Source organism: Aulostomus chinensis, chromosome 3 (assembly GCF_037954235.1).
Source record: "Aulostomus chinensis isolate RoL2024-O1b breed Wild chromosome 3, RoL_Achi_v1.0, whole genome shotgun sequence".
In the NCBI taxonomy this organism is placed as follows: Eukaryota; Metazoa; Chordata; class Actinopteri; order Syngnathiformes; family Aulostomidae; genus Aulostomus; species Aulostomus chinensis.
The window spans coordinates 1315001-1342562 of NC_141322.1; the positions used below are offsets into that span (position 1 = coordinate 1315001).

General features: G+C 49.4%; 1 protein-coding gene across 6 annotated transcripts in view; it reads left to right on the forward strand.

Moving 5' to 3' along the window:
• chl1b (cell adhesion molecule L1-like b) overlaps positions 1–25796 on the forward strand; it is a 67189-nt gene extending 41393 nt beyond the window's left edge. For 3 of the 6 annotated variants that reach the window (XM_086197456.1, XM_086197467.1, XM_086197476.1), the window contains 22 exons: positions 252–374; positions 1168–1338; positions 1565–1591; positions 1688–1799; positions 1975–2156; positions 2727–2858; positions 4437–4568; positions 5231–5342; positions 5556–5722; positions 5796–5961; positions 6049–6176; positions 6417–6518; positions 6722–6919; positions 7128–7198; positions 7929–8151; positions 10856–10971; positions 11192–11396; positions 11529–11651; positions 13964–14143; positions 20785–20916; positions 21681–21753; positions 23443–25796. In XM_086197456.1, coding sequence (XP_086053582.1) covers positions 252–374; positions 1168–1338; positions 1565–1591; positions 1688–1799; positions 1975–2156; positions 2727–2858; positions 4437–4568; positions 5231–5342; positions 5556–5722; positions 5796–5961; positions 6049–6176; positions 6417–6518; positions 6722–6919; positions 7128–7198; positions 7929–8151; positions 10856–10971; positions 11192–11396; positions 11529–11651; positions 13964–14143; positions 20785–20916; positions 21681–21753; positions 23443–23641 — 3074 coding nt within the window. In that variant the 3' untranslated portion in view covers positions 23642–25796. The remainder of the gene's footprint in view (positions 1–251; positions 375–1167; positions 1339–1564; positions 1592–1687; positions 1800–1974; positions 2157–2726; positions 2859–4436; positions 4569–5230; positions 5343–5555; positions 5723–5795; positions 5962–6048; positions 6177–6416; positions 6519–6721; positions 6920–7127; positions 7199–7928; positions 8152–10855; positions 10972–11191; positions 11397–11528; positions 11652–13963; positions 14144–20784; positions 20917–21680; positions 21754–23442) is intronic. The other 3 variants (XM_086197487.1, XM_086197497.1, XM_086197506.1) reach the window with 3 other exon arrangements.
• Positions 25797–27562: the final 1766 nt, after the last annotated feature.

Sequence of the window (27562 nt, forward strand, 5' to 3'; positions counted from 1 at the left end):
AGCAGGAGTAGTAGCAGTAGCAGGAGTAGCAGCAGTCGTAGTAGCAGGAGTTGTGGGTGAAGTGGTGTTTCTGCAGGCCTGTTACTGAACTAGTTTCCTCCACAGTTTTGTGAATGGCCTGTGGAGGCGTGTCCAGGACCCCAGCTCCCACAAAAATGACATCACTGCCATCTTGTGGAGGAGAAGAGAACTTCAGTCTGTTTATTCTGTTGTGGGACACTCTCGTTCACTCCAGCTCATGTGTTTTCTAGATGTCCCCAAGTTTCCTAAAGAGACGATTGACCCTCTGGTGGTGGAGGAAGGCGAGCCTTTCACCCTCAAGTGTGACCCCCCCAGAGGAATTCCTCCCCTGCAGATCTACTGGATGACTATCAGTAAGCAAAGATTGGTGCACCTCCTTCTATACTTCTGTTGCTGCTCATTGGTAGATTGATTCAGTCGCTCGGAGTCCACTATGATTTCATCATCTTGCAACTGATTCTTGTTTCTTCCAACTCTCTTGTATTTTCTAAACCTGGTGACCGATAAACAAGTAAAAAAACGCTATAATTCTAGAAAAAACAACCTATGTATTCTTATGTACATCAGAATTAACAGCTGAGCAACTCTGATTAAAAAAAATAACAGATTAAAAATATTAACAGAATTAGGTGCGCTGACCCTTGACCCCGGGTGTGTGTGTTGAGCTTGTTAATGGAGCGCTGTGGGTAACCAGCAGGGGGCAGAAATACGCCTCAACTGCCTCCAGTCACTTTATTTTCTATTTCAACCCCTTAAATATTTCCATTTGTTTTTTCACACGTTTGTATCAAAATGCTTTTCATTACCTCAACAGGTGTATGTGGTTAATTGAGAGGAGTCTTTACCAACAGTGCCAACATCACAGCCCTCATAAGTTCAACACACACACCGAGATACCAGGATCCTGTGTTTGTCACCGAGGGGCGAGCCGAGCGCCGCAGGAGTTGACGTTTGCATTCATAAAAACTGAATGTAAAAACTATCAATAACCTCTCGTGCTGGCTTGTAGAAACAAACATCTGAGCAACTTTTAACAACTCACATTCTTATGACGTGTGATTGACACATGTGATTGGCAGGTGTGATTGGCAGGTGTGATTGGCAGGTGTCTGGTTGGTGAACATGAACATGGTGGTGTCCTCTCAGATCTGCAGCACATAGAGCAGGACGAGCGGGTGTCCATGGGCTTGAACGGAGACCTCTACTTCTCTCATGCGGTGGAGAAGGACAGCCGGAGGGACTACTGCTGCTTCGCTGCCTTCTCCAGAATACGCACCATCGTTCAGAAGACCGCCATGTCCGTCATCGTTAGGACCAGTAGGTGCTTTCTTCGTCTCCGCTGGACAGCCAGCACCAAGTGTGTCAGAGCACCTGGTCACCCTCGATTTCGCCCTCCCAGCCCTCCATGTGTTATCCTGTCCTGTTTTTGTGCATCTGCTCAGTTTAGGTTTTGTTCTCGATCTTGACGTGTGTCCCGATGCATCCATGTTGTTGTCATGTTCATTGTGCTCTTTTTTCATTTCCTCATCTTCCTGCATGACAGAAAAAAGTGACATGAGCGCTGAAACCGGTGAGTTTTCAGAGTAACACACGCGTGTGCTGTGCCACTGCACGAGGCAGGCATTCATGTGTTCACGCCACTGACTGCCGTCTCCCTCCTCTTTAGCGAACGCCATCCTGCAGAGGAAACCCTCCCTTCTGACGCCCTCTGCTGACGTCACTGAGAAGCGGATGGTCAAAGGAGAGGACCTGAAGCTGGAGTGTATTCCGGAGGGATTGTGAGTCCTGCTGATGTACCCTTGCACGTTTCATTTTAGAATCAAAACAAAAATGATTTTTATCTCTGGCATGGATGTGATGTTTCCTTCGGTGTGAACGTTTGTGTTCAGACACTCGTGGACTCGTTTACCTTCTTCATGTAAAATCAGTATTGAGCTCTCTGGTTTTTGTTAGTCCAACTCCACAGGTCGAGTGGGTGAAAATGGGTCACCAGCTTCCCATGAAAGCACAACTGGAGAGTTACGGGAAATTGCTGATTGTTCCGAGTGTTGAACAAGAAGACAGCGGGAAGTACATGTGCAAGGCAAAGAACAGAGTCGGAGAGGCTGTCAGTTACTTCGTGGTGACAGTCGAAGGTACGCTCGGCGGGAAGGTCGGCCGCACCTACAGGTGTCAACCAGCCAGTAAACGCAGAGATGTGAATGGCAGCAGCAGGTTTGCGATGAGGTGGAGTGTTTCGTTGTGTATCAGAGGTCTTCAGACGCATCACTCAACATCCAGAGCTGCCAGGAATTCACATCTCTGTCAAATCACAACCACCCCTCAGCATCCAATCATCCTCTCATTGTTTTGGCGGCAAAATGTCACGTGGTCACAACCCGTGAATTGGAACCTTTGTGTGCTGCAAATTCTCAAAAGCTAAAACCAGAGAATGTTCTTGTTGAGGAGCGCCTGAATTATTATCAGTAGTAGAGATAATAGTTCTGCAGTACTTCTTACTGGCCATGTTTTGTGTTCATACGTCTGAGTCAAGAGCCGCGTGGGACAGTCGGATTTCATATTTAAACATCAGGTGTGAGTATGAGGAGCCTGGTGAACGCCTCTTCCACCTGTTGCTGCTGCAGAGCGTCAGAGTGACTCTCGCTTCTATCAGGCCCTCTTCTTGTAACTGCTTATGTAACGTCTTACTGCCTGTGTCTTCTCAGAGCCTCCAGAGTGGGTGTCTGAGCCCGAGAATCAGCTCAGTATGATCGGCGCCAACGTGCACATCAAGTGTTCGGCCAGCGGGACTCCTCCCCCGCTAATCACCTGGAGGAAGAACGGCGTACCTCTGCAGGGTCGGTCCCACAACACCCCCGGTTTAAACCCATGCCTCTCAAAAGCCTCCACAGGTTTTGCTCATGTGATACGCAACATAAAGCACAGGGAGAGTCTTCAGGTGGACTGGAAAGACACTTGTGCTCTGAGCCAAACCCTGAGCTGCACCAGCTTTTAAACTGGTTTCCCTCTCCTGGGGCACAGAGATGGTGACTGTGAAGAAGCGAATTCAGAGTTGTACCACGTCACCCCGCCTGGAAATTACAGGGTTTACAGCGTAAAGTATGTGAGAGAGTTGTTCCAAACTCTGTTGATGAAGGAGCAGCAGTTGTGCCTCTGCTCTTCTACGCAAGTCAGCTGCACAGTTAGACAACCAGTTTAATGATGCACCTCCTCAAAAAGTCAGGAAACCATCAGGTCACAACATCAACTCACAGTAAAACGCTGCAAGTGCACTTAATTCATTCCTCAGAGTTTTGTTTATTGTGCTGTGAAGGACTGAGTTACATTTACTGGCTGTAAACGCTTCATGTAACACAAAGAGAAAAATCACATCAGTTCTAAGGTGAACTGATGGAAGTGAGGAACAAGGAACAAGGTGTTGCAAGTAGTTGACTCGTCGTCTTGAAGGACCAGGCCTGCTATTTAGGGGAATGTGCTTGTTAACCATCATCCCCAGACACTAACAAGCACATTGAGACCCTCCTCTAGGGAGCTGAGACCCAGGCTAGTTAGCTTAGCACAGTGGCTGGTAGTGGGTGGGAAGTGTTAGCATGAGCTAGCTCAGGTCCAGGCTGGTTAGCTTAGCACAGTGGCTGGTAGTAGGTGGGAAGTGTTAGCATCATGTAGCTCAGGTTCAGGCTAGTTAGATTAGCACAGTGGCTGGTAGTGGGTGGGAAGTGTTAGCATGAGCTAGCTCAGGTCCAGGCTGGTTAGCTTAGCACAGTGGCTGGTAGTAGGTGGGAAGTGTTAGCATGATCTAGCTCAGGTCCAGGCTGGTTAGCTTAGCACAGTGGCTGGTAGTGGGTGGGAAGTGTTAGCATGAGCTAGCTCAGGTCCAGGCTGGTTAGCTTAGCACAATGGCTGGTAGTAGGTGGGAAGTGTTAGCATCATCTAGCTCTGGTCCAGGCTAGTTAGATTAGCACAGTGGCTGGTAGTAGGTGGGAAGTGTTAGCATCATCTTGCTCAGGTCCAGGCTAGTTAGATTAGCGCAATGGCTGGTAGTGGGTGGGAAGTGTTAGCATCAGCTAGCTCAGGTACAGGCTAGTTAGCTTAGCCCAATGGCTGGTAGTGGGGTAGTGTGCTATAATCCTGGTTCTGTTGTTGCAAGCAAAGACCCATTTTGAGTAAAAAGCATTGGGTGACTTCAGCGATGCTAGCACTTACCATCCACCTCCATTTGTTGTGCTAAGGTAGTTAGCTCTTGGGACTACTGTGATTCTGTCATTTGCTTATCCAGTGTGCACAGAAACCTTCTAGTACAAGTACAAGAAATTTGGATGTAAAGCTGCTGCATCGCTTTACTTCAGTTGTGTGAGTGTGAATGACTGACACCTCTACACTCCGGTGTTATTGACCTGACCTTTGACCTCTTGCAGAAGGTGACAGGAAGACGATTGAAAAAACTATCGTTCTGCACAAGGCTCAAGCGTCTGACAGCGCCGTCTACCAATGTGAAGCCTCCAACAGACACGGAACCATCATGGCCAACGCCAACATCATGATCATGAGTGAGTGCTATGATGTTTTCATCCAGACGTTGATGAGTAGGTGTCAGTCAGCAGGGAACTGTTAGGAGCCTGCTGGTGCTTGATGAAGCCAAGAGGAGCTCAGAGAACGCAGGCTGTCACTGAGCTCCATCAGCACCCCCCCCTCCCCCCCCCACCACCACCACCACCACCACCCCAGTTCCTTAAGGATTCTGGTGCCCTGAGACAAATGCTCTGTTTTACAAGTGCAGACTGAAAGAAGAAAAAAAAACAACCTGGACGAGACTGAATGTTTGAACAAATGTGTGCCGTTTGTTCTTGGTGACACAGGAGTTAATAAAGCTGGACGGCCCCTGCATGCTAAGTCCCAGCAGCCGCCTTTGCAAGCAATTAGGAGAGACAGACCATTTCAATGGAAGGCTTTGGCTTCAACTGATAAAGTGTGTGTTTATTTCCCCTTTGTCCCTCCATTTCCCTCTCACATTCACGCATTTCTGATTAACACACAGCAAAGATGACAGTATTTCCACCTCAGAAGACCCGGTGTGTTCCAGCTCCTCTTGTTCAAGTTGAAACTGCAGCTCTTCAAGACCGCAGAACAGCAGCGGGGCCTCACCTTCGCTGTGTTAGTGTGTCCCGCTGTTTTCCTCACAACATTATAATCTACCTACTGGTGTTTGCAGACCTTCCCCCGATGATTCTGACCGGCCAGGGGGAGGACTACTCTGCTGTCGAGGGAAAGGGAGTGATCATGCACTGCAAGGTCTTCAGCTCTCCCCCGTCTACTTTCAGCTGGTAAGTGTGCACTTTTCCCTGTCTCACCAGCAGAGGGCAGTAGAGTTCAACTGGAGGATGCAGGCGGCCCTCGACACAAGTGGTCTGGTTCTGTAAAACATGCCAGAGTAACCCCGTCACTCAACACTAATGTTCCGTTCAGTTACTCTTCATCCTTCACCTTTGTATTTAATTTGACTCGATGAAACTTTTATTTTTTTGGATGTTTCACAGGAGCAAAGACGACTCCTCTGAATCGCTGCAGAGCCCGAGGTTCGCCACTCATGACAATGGGTCGTTGGAGATCTACAACACAGAAAAGGAGGACACAGGGCAGTACACGTGTTACGCCAAAAACCAGGAGGGATCGTCTGCTATCGACACCATGCTCTATGTGAAAGGTAAACAGTTGTGCAGGTGTTTGCAGCGGCTCTTAGTCCTTGACTTGTAACTAATCTGGGCTTCTGACTGAAGATCCCACCAGGATAACAGAGGCCCCGGTGGACCTGCAGATCGTAACAGGCAGCACGGCCCAGCTCTCATGCCTGGCCGAGTACGACCAGTCCTTCAGCAACAACTTTGAGCTCCTGTGGGAAAAAGATGACATGGAGATGACCCTCAACTACACTGAGAACTCGAGGTATTTTTGACTGCAATACAGACTTAATCCCAGTGGAAAAAGTACTTTTACTTCTCGGTCAACATGGTGCCTCCATCTTCCTGTCAGCAGATACGTTGTGGAGGACGGAGTCCTTCAGATCATCAATGTGAGCCACGGGGACCAGGGGCTGTACACGTGTGTAGCCAGAACTCCTGTGGACCAGGACACGGCCTCAGCGTTGCTCATGGTTCTAGGTGAGCCAACATATGAACAATATTTCTGTCTCCAATCCTCCGCTGACACATTTGCCAACGGATCAATAGAGCCCAAGCAAGATCCTCCTGAAAGACTGTTGACATCTGCAGATCTGCAGCGATGCGAGCCGCTCCACAGTGATTGAGCGTTTGCTCCCCGGCCTTGTTGTTGTTGTGGGGCTGCAGAGATGGACGATGTGTCGCGACGCTCCTCACTCATGTTGCTGTGATGGTTTTCAGATGTCCCCGATCCACCTGCGCACCTGGTTCTCTCTGAGCACAGAAGCAAGAGTGTGAAGCTGAAATGGATCCCAGGGGCCGATCACAACAGCTCCATCTCAGGTGAGTGGGGGGGGGGCAGCCTATGCTATTAATATGACATGTTGAGGATGATGCCTGATACCATCTTGTGCATTATTGATTCATCTAATCATGAATGATGATGAGGTGCTCCGAGGCCCAGCAGTGATCAGGGACGTCTCTGCACGGCTGGGGGAGGACGGTGGACGGGGGGCTGCTCTGATTGTCCTTCTGCCCATCGACAGAGTTCATTATCGAGTACGAGGAGAGCCAGTGGGAGCCAGGGAACTGGAAGGAGCTTCTCAGAGTGCCAGGGAACCACGGCTCGGCCATCCTCAAACTTCACGGCCACGTCGACTACCGCTTCCGTGTTTGTGGCGTTAATGGTGTGGGGAGGGGTCCTCCCAGCGAGCCCACAGAGAGATACAAAACCCCCCCGGCAGGTCCGAGGCATCCTCCTCTCAGTGTTTGTCATAGCTCTTGATAAGATGCTCCAGGCCACTGACGCTGCTCGGTGAACTTTCAAAGACACCGACCTGCTGGATAATTGATTCCTCTCTTGTTGAAACTCTGTTCTCTTGTGTGTCCATTTCACCGGAGATTTTTTCCACTAACAATGCTAACAAAATCTATATTCCCTCTTTTCCACAGCCCCTGACAAGAACCCTGTAAATATTAAAATCGAAGGTCATTTGCCACATGAATTGGATATCATCTGGGAGGTAAGAAACAGAGTTTGGGCTTTTATTATCATCTGACTGCAAATACTGTAACACCGCTACCTTTACAATATGAATTATTCACACCTGCTGCAGTTTTTGGAAGTCAAAGAATCTCTGCAAGAGAACACAGATGGAGTTTTATTAATATTTAAAAGGCAATTATCAATAGAAGTTTAAGGAATGGGAACGGCTCACTTTTGATATTTCATTCTGCAGTTCAGATCTTCATTTGTCCGAATGAGTTTCCGGTGAAAGCTTCTCGTTTAGCTGCTTTGATTAGCAGAGGGCCGCTATGAGAAGGAACATTTTCTTTTAGCACGCACCGTAATATATTCAGCTTCATGGTAGGATGATTAATCTCTGCTTCACTTATTATCTGCTTGCCCTGCCATAGTGAGGTAGCCCTGGATCCTGGATTCACCAGCTCTCCCACTGTTAATGATTTGCTTTTGTGGATAACGGCTTCTCATTCTAACTCTCACAGGCCGACTTCTGTGAAGAGACGCATCATTTCATCTACAACGTCTTAGCAAGAAACTAAATCAAAGAAAAGACACATTGTCTTGGTAGAAACTCTGATCAGTTTGTGTTCCAAGAGCAGTTCACTGGGCTAGCTTGTCATTTTAATAGCATGGAGGCTGTGACACTGAGCGCTGAAATACAAGCAGGATCTTACGCAACTGTGAAGCTCTCTTTGAAAGCCTCCATCTGTTATTCTCCCGTCATTCAGCCCCTGTTGCCCCTTGAGCACAACGGGCCCGGCCTGGAGTACAAGGTGAGCTACCGACGCCAGGACCTGGAGGGGGACTGGCAGGAACACATGGTGAAGAGGCACTCGTTTGTGGTGAAGAACACCCCCACCTTTGTGCCCTATGAGGTCAAGATCCAGGCCAGGAACCACCAGGGTTGGGGCCCGGAGCCAAAAATAACATCTGGCTACTCTGGAGAGGACTGTGAGTAGTGGCCCTCACCGCTCTGTGTGGAGCTGCACTCATACTGCTTTAGACCAACAGAGGAGGCGCTGTTGTAGTCCAACAAGAAGTGGTCATGTCAGGGATGAGGTGCTGTTGTGGTCCAACAGGAAGTGATCATGTCAGGGATGAGGCGCTGTTGTGGTCCAACAAGAAGTGGTCATGTCAGGGATGAGGGATTGTTGTAGTCCAACAGGAAGTGATCATGTCAGGGATGAGGCGCTGTTGTGGTCCAGCAGGAAGTGATCATGTCAGGGATGAGGTGCTGTTGTTGTCCAACAGGAAGTGATCATGTCAGGGATGAGGTGCTGTTGTGGTCCAACAGGAAGTGATCATGTCAGGGATGAGGTGCTGTTGTAGTCCAACAGGAAGTGATCATGTCAGGGATGAGGTGCTGTTGTAGTTCAACAGTAAGTGATCATGTCAGGGATGAGGGATTGTTGTAGTCCAACAGGAAGTGATCATGTCAGGGATGAGGGATTGTTGTAGTCCAACAGGAAGTGGTCATGTCAGGGATGAGGGATTGTTGTAGTCCAACAGGAAGTGAACATGTCAGGGATGAGGCGCTGTTGTGGTCCAACAGGAAGTGATCATGTTAGGGATGAGGTGCTGTTGTGGTCCAACAGGAAGTGATCAGGTCAGGGATGAGGCGCTGTTGTCGTCCAACAGGAAGTGGTCATGTCAGGGATGAGGCGCTGTTGTGGTCCAGCAGGAAGTGATCATGTCAGGGATGACGGATTGTTGTAGTCCAACAGGAAGTGAACATGTCAGGGATGAGGCGCTGTTGTGGTCCAACAGGAAGTGGTCATGTCAGGGATGAGGTGCTGTTGTGGTCCAACAGGAAGTGATCATGTCAGGGATGAGGTGCTGTTGTAGTCCAACAGGAAGTGATCATGTCAGGGATGAGGTGCTGTTGTAGTTCAACAGTAAGTGATCATGTCAGGGATGAGGGATTGTTGTCGTCCAACAGGAAGTGATCATGTCAGGGATGAGGTGCTGTTGTAGTTCAACAGTAAGTGATCATGTCAGGGATGAGGGATTGTTGTAGTCCAACAGGAAGTGATCATGTCAGGGATGAGGGATTGTTGTAGTCCAACAGGAAGTGGTCATGTCAGGGATGAGGGATTGTTGTAGTCCAACAGGAAGTGAACATGTCAGGGATGAGGCGCTGTTGTGGTCCAACAGGAAGTGATCATGTCAGGGATGAGGTGCTGTTGTGGTCCAACAGGAAGTGATCAGGTCAGGGATGAGGGATTGTTGTAGTCCAACAGGAAGTGGTCATGTCAGGGATGAGGGATTGTTGTAGTCCAACAGGAAGTGAACATGTCAGGGATGAGGGATTGTTGTAGTCCAACAGGAAGTGATCATGTCAGGGATGAGGCGCTGTTGTGGTCCATCAGGAAGTGAACATGTCAGGGATGAGGCGCTGTTGTGGTCCAACAGGAAGTGAACATGTCAGGGATGAGGCGCTGTTGTGGTCCAACAGGAAGTGATCATGTCAGGGATGAGGTGCTGTTGTGGTCCAACAGGAAGTGGTCATGTCAGGGATGAGGGATTGTTGTGGTCCAGCAGGAAGTGATCATGTCAGGGATGAGGGATTGTTGTAGTCCAACAGGAAGTGGTCATGTCAGGGATGAGGCGCTGTTGTGGTCCAACAGGAAGTGATCATGTCAGGGATGATGCGCTGTTGTGGTCCAACTGGAAGTGATCATGTCAGGGATGAGGCGCTGTTGTGGTCCAGCAGGAAGTGGTCATCTCCTGGTTCCCCCACCAACAGGAAGTGGTCATCTCCTGGTTCCTCCCAGCAGCCAATAGGATCGCTCCATGTGATTGTGGTGATTGAACCAGTAAATCAGCTCTGACCAAAAAGTTGATGATCTTCCAGGTTCAGTTCATCAAGATCATCTTCACTAATGAACCCTCTGATGATGCTGGAAGCCTGGATGTTAGCAGTGCTAAGCTAATGCTAGCCTCCCCTTCCACTCTGCGTCTTTCCTTCAGTGTGATGATGAACCTCTGTATAATCTTGTTAGCCACTTGTTAACAACCTCCATTTTGTAGATGCATAAACTCTTCCTGTTTTAAGCCTCTGTGAGCCTCTGAGATTATTTCAGGCATTTAACTGCAAACCCCATTCAAAAACCCCTTTGAGACGGCGTTAGTGGACATTCAACAGCGCTAATTCATTCCCGGCTCCAAGTGGAAGGAGGACACACATACACAGACGTCTGTAACCGTCATTCCCAGCAGCAGCTGTTTCCATGGAAAGACTCTGATATGATGGGAAGTGATTATTCATATAAGAGAAAGTATTTATTGCATAATTAAATAAACAAACCATTTTCTCTCTGCCAGCTAAGCAGGAGATTCTTTGTTTCGAGTGATTGTACATGATTTGTCGAGCGAAAGGCTCAGATGTGTTTCCTGTGTTCAGCTTTCTTTTGGACGTGCCCCCAGGAGGTCACCTCAGGTCATGACCCCTCCCTCACTCGTGTCAAGTGTGTTATTAGAGTCTTCAGCCCCTCCAGTTCTTCTAGTTGTGACTGTGTGTGACTCCGTCATTGTCTTGTGAGCCCACGTAGAGATGCAGTGCAGTGTCGTATGTAAATATCTGCTCCACCTCTACCCTCTCATCGTGCTGTCCCTCTCCTCCACCAGAGATTGTAATGTGTGTTTGTCTTTGCAGTTCCCTCGGCTGCACCTGATGATGTAGCGGTGGAGGTGATGAACAGCTCCATGGTCAAGGTTAGCTGGACTCGTGTACACAAGGACAAGATGCACGGACATCTGGGAGGCTACAGGGTAATACCTCAAAACACACAGCCTTGCTCTTAGACACAGTTTAAAAGGAAGGACCCGACCTTGCTCTGAACGTTTGCTGCTCTCGGCCCTCGCTGCCTCCTCCTCGCACCGTCCGCTCGGTCCACACTCCGCAGGGCTAGAACACACTTTCTCACACACATATACATATGGATGCTGTGCGAAGGGTGATGTCTCGGCTGTGTGTGTGTGTCTCTTGTAGATAAACTGGTGGCATCTGCGCAGTCTGTTGAATTCAAAGAAAAGTCACGGGGAAAAACACAGTCTGACATTCCCCGGGGATCAGAGCCACGCCACCGTACCGGGACTAAAACCCTTCTCTGAGTACAGCCTCATCGTCATGACCTTCAACGGGCGTGGCAATGGTCCCGGCAGCCATCCCGTCAACTTCAAAACCCCCGAGGGAGGTAGGATTGTGGAAAACAACATGGAGTCTATTGATTTACAACTACTGGAGGGAAAATCTAATAATAGCAAAGGGAACTGGGTTGCAGATTTGACTGCTTCGTGTGTGTGTATCACCTTGTGTGCCCCGACAGTCCCGGAGAAGAATCCTGTTTTCAGGGTCACAGACGTACAGAAGCACACTGTCTCGCTGGCCTGGCAGCCCCCGGAGGAGCCCAATGGGATTCTCACCGGGTATCTGCTGGAATATCAGCTGAGTACGTTCACACTCTGGCTTTTAACCTACCCCGATACAACACTAGCAGATATTGTTCTCCTCCTGAGGGGAACAGCCTTTCTTACTTTTTCACTTCCTGGCTTGTAAGAAAAATATAAAAAATGAAGGATATGTATTTCCATTCTGCAAAATGGCGGCCGCATAAATTGTCTGAGTGTGCGTGTGTGTGTCTAGCCGAGGTCAGAGTGTATACAGGACACATGTCAGGGTGATGTCCGCTAGCCTGCGTGTCCTGATCACGCCGAGGGTCCTGCTGACCACCGCCGCTGTGTCACAGTCTGTTGGGGTCCACTGTTACTGACCCTGTCCTGTCGGCTCTCTGGCTCGCCGTCCCACAGGACCCCGTCACTGGGACACACGCTCCGTTGTCCTCAAACTAAAGTCAAACAGACGCTGCGTTCCAACAACGTCTTAGCGCCACATTTCCTGGCTAATTGGTTTTGATTCTGCAGCTGCACAAGAGGGCCAAATGTCATCCAGTATTTCAGGAGAGGACGTTTTCATTGTGGCACAGTAATAAAGCTGATGGAATCTTTGAAGCATGACTTTTTTTAAGCCCCCCTCGAAGGAAGTCATGTGCGAAATGCTGAGGATAATGCCGCCAGCTGTCAGGGTGTCGTCTGTGACACAAGTAGAATCGCAAAGCTGCAGTGCAGCTGTTTCAGGGCTCCACCCATCGTCACAGCAGCTCTTAATGGCTTCACATTTCACCAGTATCACAGGAAGACTGGTTGTGACATCGTCTCGCTTGCAGGAACATGGTGGTGTTAAACTAACGTGCTATGAAACGCCACACTTCCTGTGTCAAATCTTCTGATCGTTTCATCAAGTTGGTCTACCGAGACGGATGTGGAGATGCAAAATTAAATGAACTGCTGTTCAGCTGAGGCAAACTCAACTCAGTTTTTGTTTAAGCGCGATTCTTCTCTCACCACCAAAGTCCGACTGTCCTGGTTTAGCAGGCTGGGGGGGTGGGGGGGTGGGGGGTCTGAGGTGGGAACGTCCATGCCGCCCACAAGTAGAGCTGCAGTCTAGACAGCAAGACTCATGGTAGGGAGCTGCTGTGACAGGGTGTGTGTGTGTGTGTGTGTGTGTGTGTGTCCATCGCATGACTCTATTGCATGATTTACTAAAAACAGAGAAACGAAACTTGCTGGCCGACACCATTTGTCACCTTTCATCTTTATTTAGGAAAAGCGGCGCGATTCATACTTGTCACCGTTGTGTCGCCTCCCACCAGACTGAAGTATCGCCTCTCGCGCAGCAAAGGTCACCTCAGCAACCGCTATGTTTGTTTATTGCAGCAAAGAACATAAATGCCACCTGCCTATCTGCTTTACCTGGCGAAAAATGAGATCAGATGCCAAAGTGGCCGAATGCAAACGTGGAGAACCCAAACAAAACAAGCTGCCAATAAGGAGGCGGCGTGTGTTTGCTCAGCACCGAGCCCAGACTCCTCCCGCCTGTTCTGCTGAAGCAGAAAGAGCCAAAATGAAAAGTGACATTTGATTTCTGTTCCTGAGCGTCTGGCACTTGTCAGTTTGATGGGTCTTAAAAGGCCACTGGTTGAGTTGAAGAGATTGTTTTGCTGCACGATGAGCTGAAAACAGAACTTCTCAGAGTGTCGTTGGTCCTGATAACTGATGTCCTCCCTTTGTTGGCAGGAGGCAGAAAAACTCATCCATCAAATGTGATATCCTCATAAAAATTCCTCTCTTAAATGCACACACAGATAAAAAGGAAAATGCAGGTACACCTTTGAAGACAGTTCCCTCAAAGGTGCATCACCTGTTACCTCAAAAGTACAGTGTTGGCCTTCAAAAGGCCAGAAGTACATGTTTGAGCAGCAGAGTACACAGTACACCGAAAGGTCAACTGTAGTCCCTGACATTTTTCAAGGTACACAACAGTTCTGTTGTTTTAGAGTGTGTAGGAACGAAGTACCACTGAAATAGCTAGACTGTGCAGTAGTAGTATTACTGGAGAACAAAATGTTGTGATAAAGCAGGAAGAAAGTTAGGGCCGTAACCCCCGAACACGTACTTGTATGTTTCTAAAAACTGTCAGGAACATCATCATCTCAGTGGAGTGTCCCAGAGGGAGTGTCCCGGAGGGAGTGTCCCAGAGGGAGTGTGATGTCACAGACTTGGACATTTACATCAAACGCACAATGAAACAACTTGTTAACCAACTTTTTTAACTTGTTAACCCCTACAGACCTCCAGAGAAAGTATTTTTATTGTCAAGTGTGAAACCCAGATTTGCCCCTAACCCTCGGTTTGTAACTTGTAGTTAATGAAACAGAGGAAGTGGGGCCACTGCAGACGGTTGACATCAGCAAACCCGACACCACCAAGTGGATCCTGCGGGACCTGGAACCCGTCAGCAAGTACAAGTTCTACCTACGCTCCTGCACCACGGTGGGCTGCGGTGCAGCTGTCAGCCAAGAGTGCACCACCACCCTCGATGCACGTGAGTCGTGTGTGTGTGTGTGTGTGTGTGTGTGTGTGTGTGTGTGTGTGTGTGTGTGTGTGTGTGTGTGTCCTGGGAGGGACCAGATGAGCTCTGAGGTGCAGAAGTGGCTCTCGAGGAATCAGATGAAGTGAAGGAGGCCACAAAGACGTTTGACTGTTTTCAAACGGTGCGAGCGAGCGGCGCGTCTCACGCCTCCATGAGCGGCGGTCCTGTGGATGAACAGCTTCACGTGGGTGCAGCTCAGGTTTTCATTTGTCACTGTGGTGAGAGAGCCAGCACGTATTGAATGGACGGAGCACACAAGCTGTCAAACAATCAGCGAAGAAGGAACACTGCTTTGAGCAGGAGGGAAACTGGGCGTTTGGATACTCGTGAAATCATGGAAGACATCTTCATCATAACGAAGGGGCTTTGCAGCAGGTGACGTCTTCCCCTCAGTCGTGTGTCATGGGTGGAGGCCGGCGCTCCACCTGCCTCCCCATGCCAGCAGTGAGCAGCCGTGTTGGCCCAGCATTGATAAGCTCTTCTACTTGCCGTTATACTCAGCATGAAGGTGGTGTATCAACGTTGGCCGAGGAACAGGGCCGCGCCTCCGCCACACCTCTGATCACGTGACCTGCTATTCCTCTATTCACTGCCTCGCATGCTTACGTGTACAACACCCGGGGGCCTCGTACCTGCCCAGGTGGAGCCCCCACCCTGAAGGTTGCTCTCCCTGAACCTGTCCGACCATCCTTCCACATTCGCCCCCCCCCCACAGCCATCATCGTTTGTGCTGAGGCTTCCTGCTGTGTCCTGCTGCCCGCCAGTGACAGGCGAGTCACGCTGCAGGTGTTTAATATGCGTGCGATTACTTAGTGTGTACTGGAGGAGAGCGCACAATCAGAGAGACGCCTAATTGGCTCTTGGGGGTTGTTTATTTGCATGCTGGAAACGCCGCAAAATGATTGCTGGGAGATGACGTGTGTGTGTGTGTGTGTGTGTGTGTGTGTGTGTGTGTGTGTGTGTGTGTGTGTGTGTGTGTAAGACTTAAGATTTGAGCATGAAAGTAATTGGCGTGCCATCGCTGTGTGTATGTCAGTGTAGTTGTTGGTAACAGTCGTCTCTCTCGCGCCGCTAACGTGTGCAGCGCTCCCAGCGCTGCTTTGATCAGGCGGTGTGTGTTGTTAATGTGTGTGAATGTCTGCTTTGTTAAGCACTGCTTGCCCCCTCAGCCTTTTTCATTCTTTCTTTCTTTCATTTCTCTTTCTCTTCTCCCTGCAGCTTCCACTTGGGCTTCCACTGCCGGCCCCAGTACGTCGACCAGCATTCATGTAGACACAATAGCGCGCCCGACACACACACACATCGTAGCTGTAGTAGTGAGTGCGTGTGTAGAGGCAAGCACAGTCAGCCGAACGTCTTCATCACACCGTATATTTTGCAGTTAAAAGACTTCCTCGGCACAAAATTGACCTGGTGTGTGGTTTGCCCTCGCCATCAGCACGGAGCGCTGCGATGCCTCCTTTCATTAGAAAAATGTCACATTCTTCCGAGATGTGAGCTTTGTGGCTGCCTCGCTAATAGCAACGGTAATTAGTTATCCAATCATAAATTCATCCTCTTCTATTAATCCGGGCTCATTAGCAACTGTAAACATATATTAACTTTCATCCTGGCAACAGCAGTGCGACGTGTCACACAAGCCGAGGACATGAAGGATGGTGAGGAGCGAGGAGGCCGTCCATCCCGCTGCCTTAATGATACCAAGAGAGATCAAAGAGGAGGGGAAATCACGGCCATCACTTTGATGATCCACTCACATTAAAGCTCTTTCTTCTGCAGATATTTAGTCCTTGGGAGTTGTTGTGGATGCCAGCGCTCATCTCTGACACTCATAATTGGAGCGTGTGTGCTAACGGTAGCCGGTAGCTGGTAGCCAGTAGCCAGCAGCGCCCTGGCTCCAGGCTTCCCAGTAATCACCAGGTCTGTCTCTCTTTTCAGGCAAGTCAGCTTCCCCCTCAGCTCCCAGGACTGCAGAGTCTGGGACCGAACCCACTCCCTCCAGCATAGGTAGAGCTGTGGTACCAGGACCCACACAGAGACACACACACCAGGACCAGCACTAGACACACACAGACACACACCAGACACTCACACCAGGACCAGCACTAGACACACACAGACACACACCAGACACACACACCAGCACCAGCACCAGACAAACACACCAGGACCAGCACCAGACACACACCAGACACACTACAGACAAACACACCAGGACCAGCACCAGAAACACACCAGGACTAGCACCAGAAACACAACAGGACCAGCACCAGAAACACAACAGGACCAGCACCAGACACACACCAGACACCAAACACACACCAGGACCAGCATCAGAAACACACCAGGACCAGCACCAGACACAAACCAGACACACACAGACACACAGACACATACAGAAATACAAACCAGACACACACCAGACACATACCAGGACAAAGACCAGACACATAGACACACACCAGGACAAGCACCAGACACACACCAGGACCAGCACCAGACACACAGATACACAAACCAGACAGACACAGACACATACCAGACATACACCAGGACCAGCACTAGACACACACACAGACACACACCAGGACCAGCACCAGACACACACCAGACATACACCAGACACACCAGGACCAGCACCAGATGCACACCAGGACCTGCACCAGACGCACACCAGGAACTGCAACAGACACACACCAGGACCATTACAAGACACACACAGACACACACCAGACACACACACCAGGACCATTACAAGACACACACAGACACACACCAGACACACACACCAGGACCATTACCAGACACACACACCAGGACCAGCACCAGACACACACCAGACACACACCAGTCACACTCCAGACAAACACACCAGGACCAGCACCAGAAACACAACAGGACCAGCACCAGAAACACAACAGGACCAGCACCAGACACAAACCAGACACACACAGACACACAGCCACACACAGAAATACAAACCAGACACACACCAGACACATACCAGGACAAAGACCAGACACATAGACACACACCAGGACAAGCACCAGACACACACCAGGACCAGCACTAGACACACAGACACACACAGACACACAGAAACACAAACCAGACAGACACAGACACATACCAGACATACACCAGGACCAGCACTAGACACACACAGAAACACACCAGACACACACAGACACACACCAGACACACCAGGACCAGCACCAGATGCACACCAGGACCTGCACCAGACGCACACCAGGAACTGCAACAGACACACACCAGACACACCAGGACCTGCACCAGACACACCAGGACCTGCACCAGACACACACCAGGACCCGCACCAGACACACACCAGGACCAGCACCAGAAACACAACAGGACCAGCACAAGACACACACCAGACACACACCAGGACAAACACCAGACACACACCAGGACCAGCATCAGAAACACACCAGACACACACAGAAATACAAACCAGACACACACCAGGACCTGCACCAGACACACACCAGACACACCAGGACCAGCACTAGACACACACCAGGACCAGCACCAGACATACACCAGGACCAGCACCAGAAACACAACAGGACCAGCACAAGACACACACCAGACACCAGACACACACCAGGACCAACACCAGACACACACCAGGACCAGCACGAGACACACACCAGGACCAGCACAAGACACACACAGACACACACCAGACACACACACAAGGACCAGCACCAGACCCTCAGACACACACCAGTCATACTCCAGACACACACCAGGATCAGCACCAGACACACACCAGACACACACCAGGACCAGCGTCAGACACACACCAGGACCAGCACTAGACACACACCAGGACCAGCACCAGACACACACAGCCACATACCCGGACATGTACCCAGACCTAGGGACATGTACCCAGACGCAGGGACATGTACCTGGACATGTACCCAGATGCAGAGACATGTCCCCAGATGCAGGAATATTTACCCAGACCCAGGGACATGTACCCAGACGCAGGGACATGTTCCCAGATGTAGGGACATGTTCCCAGATGCAGGGATATGTACCCGGAAATGTCCCCAGACGCAGGGACATGTATCCAGACGCAGGGACATGTACCCGGACATGTCCCTGGACGCAGGGACATGTATCCAGACGCAGGAACATGTACCCAGACGCAGGGACATGTACCCAGACGCAGGGACATGTACCCGGACATGTACCCAGATGCAGGGACATGTCCCCAGACGCAGGGACATGTACGCAGACATGTACCCAGATGCAGGGATATGTACCCGGACATGTAGTCAGACGCAGGAACATGTACCCGGACATGTATCCAGACGCAGAGACATGTCCCAAACGCAGGGACATGTATCCGGACGCAGGGACATGTACCCGGACATGTACCCAGACACAGGGACATGTACCCGGACATGTAACCGAACATGTATCCAGACGCAGGGACATGTACCCGGACATGTACCCAGACACAGAGACATGTCCCAAGACGCAGGGACATGTACCTGGACATGTCCCCGGACGCAGGGACATGTATCCGGACATGTCCCCATACGCAGGGACATGTACCCGGACATGTCCCCGGACGCAGGGACATGTACCCGGACATGTCCCTGGAGGCAGGAACATGTACCCAGACGCAGGGACAGCAGAAAAAGTCATTCTCCATTTTGTAGGTTTTTTAATTGCTGGTTCAAAGTAAATTGATGACAAAAAGAAATTGTATAAATATGTTTTCCTTCCCGTGATGACGTGTGTGGCACGTTCCTCAGAGTCACATGACCTGATACGAAGATCCCTTTAGTTGTTTGCTTTAATCCGAGTGCGTACTGATGAGACTTGGGTTTCATTCCCTTGATCACCGCGGGGAATCCAGCAGACCAGATCCATGTCCTGACCTGCCAGTGCAGCTGTGGACTGCAGTCACTCCATGGACACCAACCGGTCTAATTGTCAGTGATTGATTTGTTGCCCCCCCCCCCCCCCACACACACACACACACACACACACACACGCGCGTGTGGCTGTGTATTGACCCGTCAGTCACCTGACATTTATGTGTAATCTTCAACTGAGGAAGCGGCAACACCGGAGCAAGAAGTTGTCCTGGACAACATCAGAAGTGAGAGGGAAGGGATTGTGCCCCCAGGCCATGGCGGCGAGCTGTGAGCTCACACTGGGAGGGTCTCAGGACACTGTGGATAAGTGGATAAGGGGAAGCTGTTGAAAGTGCTGGGATCAGAATATTTTCTTATGAAGAAGGCTGCTGGCTTTGAAGGGGCGTCTTCCAGGGCAGCAGCCCCCCACTGGGCGAGCATCTGCTTTCTGCAGCGTTTAATAGCAAGCTGAGGAGTGCGGCGACAAACCGGCATCCAGCCGGCGGGTATTTTTACTTCAGGAGTTGGTGTCAGTGGAGTCATTGCACAGCTCCACTGATTGGAATTACCATCGTTGCAGACTAATCCATCAACATTAGTCAGAAGGTGTCATTTGCTCTGCTTGGGTTGGGCAGCGCAGTCGCAGGTGTCCTTGTGTGCTGAATTATCACCTGAGCAAATAATGCACCTGAGCTGAAGACACGGAGGAAGATTTGCATGTTTGCCGTGGGGAAATGAAGTGGATTGGTCTTTGTTGACTAGCTTAGACAGCTGCTGCCACAGCATACTAATGAAGCCCATCATCCTCGACATTAGGAGGCGCGCCCTCACAGTCGGCCATCAGACGGCGACTCCACACGTCAGCGTTACATTTCTTCAGACTCAAAAACGTAGAAAACCCCCAGAAAATGAAAGTTTCAGGCTGATGCAGCTTCCCCGGAGGTCCCGGCGCCTCTCTCATCGCTGCTCTTGCTGGGTGTCCAACCTTGATTCTGAGTTTTGGGGTTTTTGGGAAAAATATTCAGTTATCCTTGGGTGAAATCTGTCACAGGTACACCAGCAAGACGTTGAAACATCATGTGATCATCATGGAGGGTCAAAATGGCACTGTGTGTGTGTGTGTGTGTGTGTGTGTGTGTGTGTGTGTGTGTGTGTGTGTGTGTGACAACAGAAGTCAACAAGACTTGTCCAGCAGCTCTGTGTGTTTTCATTGAGCCTCACGTGCTTCTACGCGCCGTCGTCATGTATGTAGTGGAGGGTCACCTGACCTGTGCTTTAAGTCTCCCTCTGGAACTCTCAGGAGGAAAACTAAATCACTAAAGAGCAAATGAACACAAGCAGTTGAACGAAGTGACCTCTCACTTAGCCAAGCGCAGGTGCACCGCTGCGTCCTTGAGCAGTGACTCGAGCGGCGGCGTGTGGTCCTCACTGCTGTCACGAGGATTTAATTTAGCGGCATGGACTCACTGAGAGGAATTACATTTGTACAGCGTTCCATGCTTGATTAATTAGACAAGTGAATTAGCTGTTTAATATTAATATTGGACCATTTCCATCACCAGCACGAATGCTCGCCACGCCGCCACCTTCTGCTTTTGCAATCAGCTGGGCTTTGTCGATGTAAACATTCAATCAAGTGTCCGTGTGAAAAGGCCAAGGTGTGTCAAAGTCAGCGGGTATTGTTCTCCGCAGGTCTGGCCAGCATCCACGGAGGAATATCCACCCAAGGCTGGTTTATTGGCCTGCTGTGTGCCATCGCTCTCCTCACACTCATTGTGCTGATCGCCTGCTTTGTCAACAGAAATAAAGGAGGGAAGTATTCAGGTAGGTACTCACACACACACTCACACACACACACACATGAATACTGATTGCTGCCTCCAGCATCATTATATTTCCATTCTGTTACTATGAAATCAATCAGCATAGAACCATTACAGGAGTATGTAAAGTGATGCGTGTCTTCTGTAGAACAAGCAGCAGGCCACAACATTATTCCAATGCAAATTTGTAGATAAAACGAGCTCGTCCATCGATAGGAAAATGAGGAGCTCCACGTCCGGCGTTTGAATGCTGCATTATTTAGACACACACCTGCTGCAGTCGATAGGGACGTGTTGGTGCGCTGTAAATGGAGACATGAGCTTTGCTCTGTCTCAGACCGGAGACTCCTCATTGCCTTTATTACTAGCAGCGAATGGCCATCAGGTTGTCGTCTGGGCCGCCATCGCTTCGGTCTTCATCAGAAAACACGGACGCAGCTCAGTCCTTTGTTGTCTCATTAAACTCTCATTATCAGCGGCAGTTGCAACAGCCTGTGCTTCCATTTGTCTTGTGTAGTCTCTGCTTACAACACATAGATACTCGCCATCTATATTAAAGAGACATTTCCTTTCAAGAAGAAAGGAGGTTTACAGGTTCTTTGCTGGCATTTCCACACTTTGCACCGAAGTTTCATTGAGTGAGAAAGTGAGGAGAACAAGGAAGGCAACTTGTTGAAAGGGGGAGCAGTCAGGGGACGCAGTGATCGTCTACTCGCAGCGTCTCCCTCAGGAATCACTGATACCGTCTCTGCCTTTTGTGAGCAGTGAAAGAGAAAGAAGACCTCCACCCAGACGTGGAGTCCCAGGGCATGAATGATGACACATTTTGTGAATACAGGTAAGTGAAAGCCCCCAAGTGTCATTTCACCATTTCACTACAATTCAACAGTGTGACCTTCTTTCCACCTTCTCTCTCTCTCCGCTGCTGAAAGACACGACAGTGTTCACGAGGTTCGCGTGGAGCCTCACTCTTCCCCGGTGCAAGACATTTGATGGTTGAGTAACTGAAAGACTGTGATGAAGAGCAGTCGCGTCCTGAGCCGTCTGCTCGTCCGTGTTGGTGCAGTGGTAGCGTCCCTCCGGCCCGATAGTTGGAGGAGCTTTTTCCCAACCAAATTAAAAACCTCTGATACAAAACTTCACCCAAAAGAAGTCCTTTGCTGTTGATATTCGCTGCCTGTAGCTCTTGGTGACCTTCTTTGAATCACGTCTTTGTGATTTCAGAGTGCAGAAAGAGCCAGTCACGTATCTTTAGCTTGAATGCTAAAGGAGACTGATGGCCAACAACAGCAAGAAGAATAACGCATCCCGACGCAGGAAGTGACTGCACTTCACGTATGATAATTCCTCGTTCCTGCAGTGCACAGAACCAGGATCTCATTCTTAGAACAAGGAAAAAGTTCCTCCGCCCATGTTGTTGTGTGAGTGTTAGTTGTCGACGGAACTCGTGCGGGGAGTTCAGATGCTGCCATTTTGTGACCGGATGGAGCTGAACGCAGGCTGGCCAGCACCCAGCAGGAAGCTGAAACCAATCAGCGTAATTGAAAGCAGCTCATCTCCAGGGTTGTACTATCTGTGCACGTCTCATGAATCCTGTCGAGCTGCAGTTCATAACAGTCGACCGCAGCGTGAGCGGCAGTATAATTCTCCCAGCAGCAGGGATCTGAGGAAGTAAAATGTGACTCAGTGTGACAGGACTTACACTTTTACTCCTGGAGCTATTTATGAAAAGTGTGTGTGTGTGTGTGTGTGTGTGTGTGTGTGTGTGTGTGTGTGTGTGTGTGTGTGACTGCTGGGGTTTTGCCAGCTAGTTTCAAAGTGGTGTCAGTGGTGTAGAATCCATTCCCACAATTACAACCTGTATTGTAACTCGATGTGTCACCAGAGTTGAACACATCTAAGTGCCTCTGCTTCAGCCACAGAATCACAATATTTGGTGGACAAAAATCACAACCATAAAACGTATTTGACATCTTAATCCAAGCTCTCCTCTGTTCACGGCCGATGAGAAGATCAATACTGTTGTTTAGCTTCACAAGGGCTGAAAGTAGAAACCAGCTGCTACTGGAACTCACCACATAATCACTACTGAGGCCCAAATGTGCCGTTGCTGTACATGGACAACGAAGCAGGACGCAGTACGAGTACTGCAGGTCAACACTAACCAGCTGCTGCCACTGAGGAAGTGTGTGCTGGGCACTTCCTGCAGATGCCCTCAGTAAAATGCTGACTGCGTGTTTATTTCCAGCCTGGTTATTAACGTGGCGTCTCAGCCTCTGATCAGCGCGTCCATAACAGTGAGGCAGCACGTCATCGAGTGTCCAACGGTACTTCCCTCCTCACTAGGTACTCCTGATAGGGAGAGTTGAGGCTCTCCGGCCATCAGATGTGTGTGTGACTGTTTCTTGGGAGTTAGTCACATGTCAACGCTAATGCCAATCATGCAGGCTCTGCTCGCCGGAGTCTCCAGTAGAGCGACGCTGTGGCCGAAACGCTTGATTGTAAATCCACTCTGCTCCTCTCGCAGCGACAACGACGAGAAGCCACTGAAGGGCAGCCAGCACTCGCTGAGCCGAGAGATCAAAGCGGGGGACAGCGGGGACAGCCTGGTGGACTACGGCGATGAGGACGCTCAGTTCAACGAGGACGGCTCCTTCATCGGCGAGTACGCGGCAAGGAAGAGGGCGTCAGCTGAGATCAAAGCCACCGCTCAGACGCCAGCGTGAGGAGAGGAAGTGCCATCTACCTTCCTCCGGACACCGATTTGATTCCAGCTGCTGGAGGAACGATGAAGGACGCGCACACGATCCATACTGAGCACACGCGTAGTGTCAAGCGTAATGCGTCATTCCAAGCTGCCATCTTCATTTTATAAAGTTCCCTTTTGTCAAGTTGCAACAGAATGACCATGACTAAATCCAGTGTATATATAGTGTACCTTGTAAGTGCAGAGTGTGTTCTTTTTTATAATTGTCATGACACAAAAGATTTAGCGGGTTTTCTTGTCTTGATTTCATTTTCCTGCTGCAGTGCTGAAGGGTCACGCTGCACATCACCATGGGCCTCTAATGTCGTCTTGTAGCTGACCTCAAACACGAGGAGGTATCGACTTGTTATGTTTGACTTGGAGCAAATATTACTGACCTTTTATATTTGAGATGGATTCATTAAATATGCTGTAAGACGTGTACAAAGGTTGCTTATTAACTTATTTTTGTCCGCTGGTTTTATACCTGACAAAATAACAAGGACATTTACATATCAGCATTGATTATTGATCCTCCTGGTGATGTTAGAGGGAAATATTACGTAGTTATTAGGAGTCTGAGTGTTAAGATCTACCGGTTTGTACTCGTCACAAAACTCTGTTCGTACTCTTTTTACACTTATGACTTGCAAATCTGTAGGTTCAATGCAAGTCCCTTTTTCTTCTAAATTTTCAGATTTCTTAGCAAATCTTTTACAGTGCAACAGTTTCCTGCAGTTGCAGATATTTCTAACAGATCAGGCTTCAGCAGTTTTTAGAGTGATTTGCCGTTCCATCATGTTGCAGGACTTCCACCGAGATATCTGTAAAATGAAGTGTGAAAATAAATACATCAGCTGAAGAGAAATCCCGATTTTTAATTCTGCTCGTAGTTCAGTTCCAAAATCTGGTCTGCTGAAGTCCCTCTGCCGTCTTGGACAGCCGTGTATGCAGCACCACTCATGCTAGCCAGGCTAACCGCCTCAATCTAGACGACATCTGAATGGCATCAACTGGAAGACACTAAATTACTGTGTAACGCTACTTCCAAAACACAAACCTGCCAGGGATTTTACAGCATCAAACTGGCACCAACGCAAACTGTTAACCATCATCACACAGAGGTGTTGCAATGCTAACTGTTAGCACGAGTTGCTAATGTCTGGTATCAGTTGAGTGCTTATTAGATCAACGATCACTGGGCATGTGATGTCGCTACTTCCGATGGCTAGCTGTTAGCCAGGCTGGTAAGACCTGTGTCTGGTTTGTCCCTCTGGTGTTGCTAGGCCACGCTGTCCAAGATGGCAGACCGACTTGTGCAACATTGAAGCCAGCTTAACCGAGGTGACGCCAAAAGACTTGGATGGCCACAGTGTGGCTGGTTGCATTACACCCCTTTCTGCGTTTTTGTCAGGTATGATAGTCGTGTGGTTTTTGTCTGTTTGATGGGCAAAAGAAGCAATTTGAAGTCGTCAGTTTGGGTTTCCGGGAGATTGTGACAGGTTTTTCTTTGTTTTTATTATGTACACATTTTATGGACTAAATGATTCACAGATTAAATGTCCACATAAGTGATGAGGAATATATTCACTAGCTGCAGCCCGAATATGGATAAGAGATAACCCCTCTGAAGAGTCTGCTTCAAACCATAAAACGCTGTGCAGGTAAAGACCTCGGTACCGTCTGCATGGAAATGACAGCACCACATGGCCGCCTTATGATCGGGGATGTTTTGGATTGATTTTCATACATTTGGAGGAAGTGGAGGTGCAGAAATCACCTTCATGACATCACTTGGGTTATCCGCTCAGACTGGAGCCCTCATCTGAACGAACTGGTTTCCATGAGTCAAACTGGTGGAGATCCTCTTAAGCTTGTCGAGGATTATGGACTTTTTGTTGTAATTACTATAATCTGGTGACATGATATGTGACATGAGGCTGCAGTAGCCTGCTGAGATACTACATCCTGCTGCGAGTGTCGCTGCAGGTACAACGCCACTTAGAACAACCCTGATGTTCCGCATTCACAGAAGCACCACAGCCACATCAACTGCACTCTTTTGTACGAGTTGAGCCATCGCATGTTCAAAAGTTAACTGGTGTATTTTAATGTCATTAAATTGCTTTTTCTTACGTTGTGTCAATGTTGGTCTGCCTGTGACTGAGGGTAGATGTTCGTCATTGTTCGAGAGTTTCTCCAGAGAACTAAACCGCTGCGGTGCAGCACAGCCAATCAGCAGCTGTTGAGGTGCTGCCTCCATTCTGCTCCCGTTTGCACTCTGACTGAACAACAGCCCCACCTGGATCAAGCTTCTGAGCTGAGCAGGCGACCGCAGGACCAGCAGACAGTGGTGGACCCCCTGGCAGCCAGACGGGCCACGGCGGACACTCTACATGTGCAGATTCTAGGCGATGGGAAGCAGAAACAGTTCCATCCCCCCCGAAGGTGAATGACATCACAGCTGCTTTCTAGAGGAGCACAAACATGTCAGAAAACCTGGACATAAGTTGGCATGGGTGAACGCCTGGATCCCGGCACTCAGAGTCATTGGTCTCTGTCTCTGAGTGCCGGGGTCCAGGGTCAAAGGGACCTGAAACCAGGTCTGAGGTTTGCAAAAGATGGTTTTACAGCTTGCTCTACAGCATAAGTACATTAGAAGCGTGAGTGTGTCACTTGTTAACAATGTGGGTAGCTAAGAAGTTGCTAAAGGGGTCTACAGATTATTTAAGATGTTCAGATCATCAGCATGAATATTGAAGGACAAGTACACATCATTTTCATCTCCTTGTATTTCATAATAATCCAAAAACTCTAAAATTCCAAATGTCTATTGGTGGTGGGAATCCATGGCGCTGCCAACATCCACATAACAAAGTAGCTCATCCCCGCAGCGTGAAGGCTCGGAGAGAAAAGCACAAAGACAAAGTAGTGGTACAACTTACTTCAAAGTTGAACATTTGTTCCCAGTCATTCAAGTCGACCCGCCTGTGGCTGCAGTCCCAGACACTGGTGTTTGGAAAACACCCTCATGTCCTCCCTCTGGGTCTCCGTCTGAGCAAGGTCTTTGTTGCTGCCTCGCGACACGTCAAACCTGCAGCTCCAAGTCTGCACAGCTGAAACTGAGTGTGCTGACTTGGACTTGGACTGTTCATCTGTTTGAGGCCGTTTACTCTCAGAAACGTGTCATTGTATCTGGGTTCTGCCTGACTGCCTGACCCGGTCCTGTCACAGCTTCCCAGAGCTCTCAAATACTGGAGGAAGCTGACACCAGTTCTGACCTTGAGGGGTAGATCCATGTGTGTCCGGTCCATTTCTCTCCATTGTGAGGCAAATCTAGAGCCCCTTTCACACTGAACCAAAACGGGTGTTTGGGCACTCTGAAAGGGTCGACTCTGCATTTCGACCCGCGTCGACCGACCCGGCTAGCGAACCGGGTGTTTAGCAGCTCTGCTCGGCAGAGAGAGAGGGAGAGAGAGGAAAGGACAAAGTTAAAACCCAAAATGTGTGTGTTACCACACTTGTGCAGTATTAATAACAGGTAACACCTTCTTGAGAGGTCACGGTTATTAATAACTAACATCAATAAATAACGTATAATGCTATGTAATTTCTGCTAATTACAGGACTTCGTCACATAAACAGAGCATTCATAGACATCATACAACACACTAAGCTATTTCTCTGCCCAGAAAATGCCTAGTTAAAGGAATCCTTACTTGACCCGGTGGAGCGGTAAGGGATTCGGTTTCCGTGTTCCGGAGCGCGGTTCGGCTCGACTCGGACTCTGACTCTGACGCACAGGTTCTTTGGGGGGGGTCAGTGGACAGAGTCATCGCCCTTTTTACGATCCTTTATGACCCTTTGTTCAAGAACGTGGTCACTTGAATTCAGGCTTTGA